This window comes from Hyposmocoma kahamanoa, unplaced genomic scaffold (assembly GCF_003589595.1).
Source record: "Hyposmocoma kahamanoa isolate Upper Pololo Valley unplaced genomic scaffold, ASM358959v1 94, whole genome shotgun sequence".
Classification (NCBI taxonomy): Eukaryota; Metazoa; Arthropoda; class Insecta; order Lepidoptera; family Cosmopterigidae; genus Hyposmocoma; species Hyposmocoma kahamanoa.
The window spans coordinates 8299042-8305248 of NW_020654878.1; the positions used below are offsets into that span (position 1 = coordinate 8299042).

The following is a 6207-nucleotide window of genomic DNA, read 5'->3' on the forward strand; positions in this document are numbered from 1 at the left end:
AAAACTCGTGTCCGCCATCTTGGATTTAGAAATGAGTGCCATATTCGTAATGAGCATCCCCAAATACCTCGAAAAGGATACCCATATAGCATATTTTGAAAAATCGTGTCCGCCATAAGTGCTATATTCCTTTTTCATCGACAAAACCGAGCATATCTGTAGGCACCTGATCGACAATGTCGGGCAAATCTGTAGGCACCTTTAACTTAATGATGAGTTAAGCAAGATACAATTTCCCCACTTTTGAGGGAAATGTTATTCCATGGCATCATTATTTGTATATTTGTGTGCGTGCCGACGAGCGTAGTTACAAGTTGCTTACGCCTACATGAATTTGGTTTTTGCCTCACTTGTGACAGTTCGTTTGATATGAAACTATCATTCTATGCGTTATTATTCTAAGTTTTTATCAATATTTAGCTTAAGAAAAAGTAAATAATCCACAGGTAAATAACCTTGGAATAATATTTCAGTTGTTTACTTATTGTAGTAACAACGTTCAACAGGGAAAGATCAGACAAAGTATCGTAACTCTTACAGACTTTTTATGGTAAGTACCTAAATTAAAATGCAACTTCTTATTCATGTTAACATTTTAAGCAAGATTTTCTTAGTAAATGAAATTGTTTTTTATATTGATTTTTGAAGATCTTAGCAGTAACCTTACATTTGTTCCTACTTCATTATTTTTACTCTTTGTAATCCTCCAAATTATCAATTATAAGTTCATCACTCAATTTATGATCTACGGCGTCATGCTATAATTAAATTATCATACACTAGGTTACAATTTCCCGCCTTGACCAAACTTCAAGGCAAATGTTTACAGCGCCATCTCTTGGCATTCTGCCGATTTAGTTTCTAAACCTGTTTACTTGATGTTATGTCCAAACCACAAGTATTACATGTTGATTCAGAAGAGCTCTTTGAGTTTACTTGCGTTATTCTTTCTTCCACAAGGTGACGGCAGTGAAATTGACAATGACATTATGTTGCACTGGTGATAGTATGTAATGCATTGGCATTATAACACATGACAAGCAAAAAATATTTAAAACAATACATTATAGACGGACGTGCGTGTGAGACTCCTTTTGCGCAATTTACTAGTGAATTCATTAAAGTGACTTCGCACTTTTGGCAGTGTTTGGTAGGTACGTTATATCAAATAATTTCTGTTTATAAAATTGAGTTAATGTGTAACAATAAATAAAAATATATATAAATTAATAAAAAATAAATAAATTGAGTTAATATGTATTAGTAATAATAGCGTGTAATGTGTGTACTTTACAAATATCAATATTACATAATCTGTTTCAAATTATTAATTCATAAATACCTTGTAACTGGAGGTTTTAGTCACGAAAATGAAGTTGAAAAGTATTTTGAAACCCGTGGAAAGTATTTGACATTTAGTATCTAGGTAGGGGAATTTTGGATTTTTATTGCCGTTCCCGATCGAACATATAGAGGTCCCACGGCTATGCGACAAGAAAGGAAATGTACTTTGAACATAGGTAGATAGGATATTTTGCATCATGGAGACGTTATTTTATTTTTAAAACAAGTAGATTTTTAAAAAGGTGCTTGCCGAACCGACCATGTGTGAAAAAAAACGTTGTCTATTTTTATGATGCCCATCGACAGAGTCTAATAAAAGGATTAATTCCTTTTAAGTAACATGGCTCTAAACCCTTACCTTAAAGTATGCCAATCAAAATTAACAAAAGTTGTATAAACTCATACGTTTATCGTGTTTAGTCTACTCAACTCATAAGTTCCACTGCCAGATACGGTTCTCCTCTAGGAAGAGGGTTTAAGCCATAGTCTACTACGCAGGCCTTATGGGGGTTAGGGACTTAACACATTTTCCAAGAATTGTGAACTTTTTCTTCTCTTACAACTGTAGAGCTCCTTGTGAAAGGGTTTGTCCAGGGAAGTAGGTATTGCCACCTTGTCTAATTCTGCCAACAAGTGGTAATGAGAATATTACTGAGTCCCGATTTTGAAAGGAAAGGGTGCTGGTGAAATTACAGGCACATGGACTTTGTCAACTTATGTCTCAGGGTGAACAGGCGCTGTAGCAGTGCGCCTCAGATCTTTGTGATTTAACCTTTTGACCGCCACTGACAAAAACCGGTTTAATTCCCTAGACGCCAAACCTATATAGTGGTGTGATATGTTATGAATTTGCACTTTATAATAATTCAATTATCCTAAGTCAAAGAAGAACGTAACTGAACTTAAAATGCAACTATGAATGCATACTTAACTAGAATATACGAAAATAACACAAGGGATATCTTAATGTTTATTCATTGATTTCATTGAAAATTAAAGGGTTTCATTAACGCTCTAAGGCATTAGTTCCCAAGCTTTTTGCCTTACCGCTCACTTAGGCAAGATACAAAAATTTCAACGCCTACCACCACAACAAATAATTGAAAACACTTATTTATTACATTAACTTAACACAAAAAATCACAAGGAAAAAATGATTTGCGGTGTAGTGAATATAGATAATTCAGATTTTTTTGAAATACGGTAACACCCCTTGGACACCATCAACGCCCCCCAATTGCTTCCGAGGCCCTTACACCCCCTGAGACTTTTCAGCGTCCACTGGGGGGGTGGCAGGCTAGGAACCACTTTGAAAAACTATGCTTTATGGCGTCATTGGCGTATCAGCGAAGTTAATGTAAGACGCTTTAAAGCGTCCATGGCGGCGGTTGTTCGTTCGTCACTTGGGATGATAAAAAAAAGCTTCGGCGTGCAGGTTTCATCACGATGAAATGGTCCTTTACCGTTAGGGAGAGATATTGCTAAACATTCTCAAATGTGCGCAGATAGGCCACCACGGGAATTCAGCTCTGTTTACTAATTAAATTAAATTTTACTTCACCATTTACTTTAATTTTAGTAATTTAATTAATAGTATTTTGTGGTTTTCTGTACGTACCACATTAAGAATTAATGAAGAAAGTCAGAAATATCTTCCAGCCATCCTTATCAGTGATAAAAAGAAGGAAGAGTTTTACGTAACTATATTTTAGATTTAACACCTTTCTTAGGTAGGAACGTGTTATTAAGATTATTATGGAATTGTTTGAATGTTTAGTTTAATCAACATTTTAATATGAGTTTAACAATAATAAATAGTAACGCACTACTTTGAATCTCCCGCCCGCGCCGTTAAAATCACACGTGTAAAGAAATGAAATTTAAAAAATGACTACTTTTCTCTTGCTGTAACTTTATACCTTCTCCGCCTAGGATAAAATATATTAAAAATAATGACATTTCGTTCGGCCTTCTTTATTGTTCACAGCTATATACATATAATTTTTTTGCAAAAATGTCATATGCGCCCTTTCAACTAATGGCGCCGGCGCGCGGCGGCAGTATAAACTGTCACATTTTGGCTTTGCAAGTGGCGTAATGGACAGTTTTTAACCGACTTTTAAAAAGGAGGATGTTCTCAATTCGACTTTTTTTTCTTTCGTTACGTATGTTACGTAAATAACTCCGGTATTTGTGAACCGATTTTGATGATTCTCTTTTTATTGGAATTTTATTAATATAAGAATATTTAATTTTACCTCAGATGTGGTCCCAATTAAATTTGAAGAAAATATTCCACCTCTAAGGGTGGCAAACTATTACTTTTGAGGTTGGGTTTTTTTAGTACTCTGTGGTGTTTTTTGTAATCTATACCCCGAGAAAACCACTGTGCGCGAGCAGCAGCAGCAGCACATACTTTTTGATATAGTTTATCCTTTTTTATTCTTCTAATTTTGCTTTGAGCATATAATTTTGTCCTTTTCATGGTTCTCAATTGTCATGAGCGTAATAATACGTTCGTGTCACGGTCCCAAAGGATTTTTTATTCGTCTCCTTTTTCCCTGTCTTAAACATACTAGGCTGACTTAAACATACTATACTTAAAATCTCGTTAACAGCCACGTTATTGTCCAATTAAACCTATTTACTGAGTCTAGCAGCAACCACGATAAAGACGTATGTAGGGCAAATGCATCTTTACGTATCTTTCTAATAGGTACATTATTAGACTATATACGTACATACATTTTTTAGAGATGTTGGCACTGTTGAGGAGCGTATATGGATTAAAACTGGAGGGAAGTCACGTATTAACGCTGACGGTACCGCAAATAATGTTGATTTGTTTAATTTTACAATGCAAAAATAAATGTTTAATCAATAATGCCGCCATTTTCTTTCCTTCGCTTTGACTCTGTGCGAGGAAGTATTATAGTATATTATATAATATACTTATTTGATTTTATTTGTCACTTGTATAAAAAAAATACAAGTGACAAAAAAAATCACATAAGTATACTTTTTAGTTTACAAACCGTGACCATGGGACCTATAAAGGGCCCGAAACGTCGGTTTGTTTGAAAAAACAAATATACGCGATTTAAATCCGGAAAAATAGTTTCATTTCCTATGTGTAACAATCGCGAAAACCTAAGAACTCGATATATAGTTTTTTATGTTATGTTAAAATTCATTCAGTGTTTACTTTGCGGCTATAACCCAATTTTCAATAAATAAAACTTACGTTTTGAATAGGAAAGTTACGTCAGGATAGCTGTATTTATTTAATATTTAGTAGCAGTAGAGACTCTTGTAAAAGAGTTTGTCCAAGGAAGTAATACTTTACCTATTTCTGCCACCATTGTGAGCAATTACTAAGTTCCGGTCTTGAAGGGTAGGGGTGCTGATGAAATTACAGATAGGTACATGGGACTTGTCAACTTATGTCTCAAAGTGCGCAGTGGCAGTGACCCTCAGATCTTTGTGATTTAAAGCACTGAGTGGCACTGCAACTGTTATGGACAGGCTTGTCGCTTACCACCAGGCGCACGACTGGCTCGTCCTGTCACTTGGTATCATAATAAAAAATTAACATTATAAATATGTTTCCTTCTAGCTTCACTATAAAATGAAGCTGCAATTATTATACGCGGTCTGCCTATTCAACATCTACGCAGAATGCCATGACATCACAAAGAATAACAACTCCTCCAGAGACTTCCCCGCAATGAGATCACAGTATTGGTACAAGATTCGGAAGATGAATGAATACCGCGACCCACCAGATCATACCAAAATCATCGCCATGTCGAGATATGTCCTGCATAATACCAGTAAGTATTTTCGCATTTCTCTTTTGTCATCATAAGATTTTTATATTTATATTTTATTATTATAAGTAAAAGTGTTTAGGGATCGATTTTTTTCTTTTGTTCTATTTTGGCAGCCCCCACCTTTTCAGTATGCGTATTTTACCTTTTCACACCTGCTCAGTTGTTCAGTCCCTCCTGAGCATGATCTACTTTGGCAAGGAGTGCATGCACTAACATACACCGAGCTATAACCCCACCCGGGTTATAGCGCGGGAGCTTATGTCTGTGTGGTGTCTCTCCTCAGACAATGGCACATCTTTTGTCCTGCCCTGCGTGTTCCTACGCCTGCACACGCGAGGACCTGTACAACGCCACTGATAATGTTATCTCAGTCGCTATGTAGGTACTGGTCCTCACAAATATAAACGTCAGAGACGACACGCCAAGAAGAAGTTGTTCAGTAACGTGTGCATAGATGCGATTGTGGCAGATTTTCTGGCTTCCACGTAAAGCAAAAGACGGACTGTCTTGTGTGGTGGTGGCATTAATATTGTCTTTCCACCTCAGTATTGGCTTTAAATCACTATTTCTACTAATTATCTACCAAACTTTTTACAGTGGCGGGTATGTTAGACTTTTTATTCCTTAAACTACGGATCTAATGATTTAAAACGTTAGAGTAGAATTCCCGAGACAAAAATGTGTCTAGTGCTGATTTTTTTTTAAAGTTGCTTAAATTTTCTCAGGATATAGTGAAACAAACATCCTACACCAAAATTAAAAGCATTAGGTACCCAGTTGAGAATTGTGTATTTTATGTGTATGTTGAACGTGAATTCGGCCGTTTTAAATCATATTTGTAAGATAGATTTCAGAGAGTCGATGTCAATGGTACAAGACCATGACGGTTTGCAATTAGCATAGGCGTCCTTCAAGGTTCCATTCCATGGGTCTACCCATTTGCGTTTTTATTTTATATTATTGATTTACCTAGCCTTGATGTTTGTTTTGATTACGGAATCAAAATCAAATTAAGAATTGATTTTTTTTT

At 35.7% G+C, this 6207-nt stretch overlaps 1 protein-coding gene across 1 annotated transcript in view; it reads left to right on the plus strand.

Moving 5' to 3' along the window:
- Positions 1-1071: 1071 nt before the first annotated feature.
- LOC113237860 (protein CREG1) overlaps positions 1072-6207 on the plus strand; it is a 14949-nt gene continuing 9813 nt past the window's right edge. Inside the window, exons 1-2 of the mRNA XM_026474558.1 lie at positions 1072-1154; positions 4961-5177. Of these exons, the coding sequence (XP_026330343.1) occupies positions 4973-5177 (205 nt within the window). The 5' untranslated portion in view covers positions 1072-1154; positions 4961-4972. The remainder of the gene's footprint in view (positions 1155-4960; positions 5178-6207) is intronic.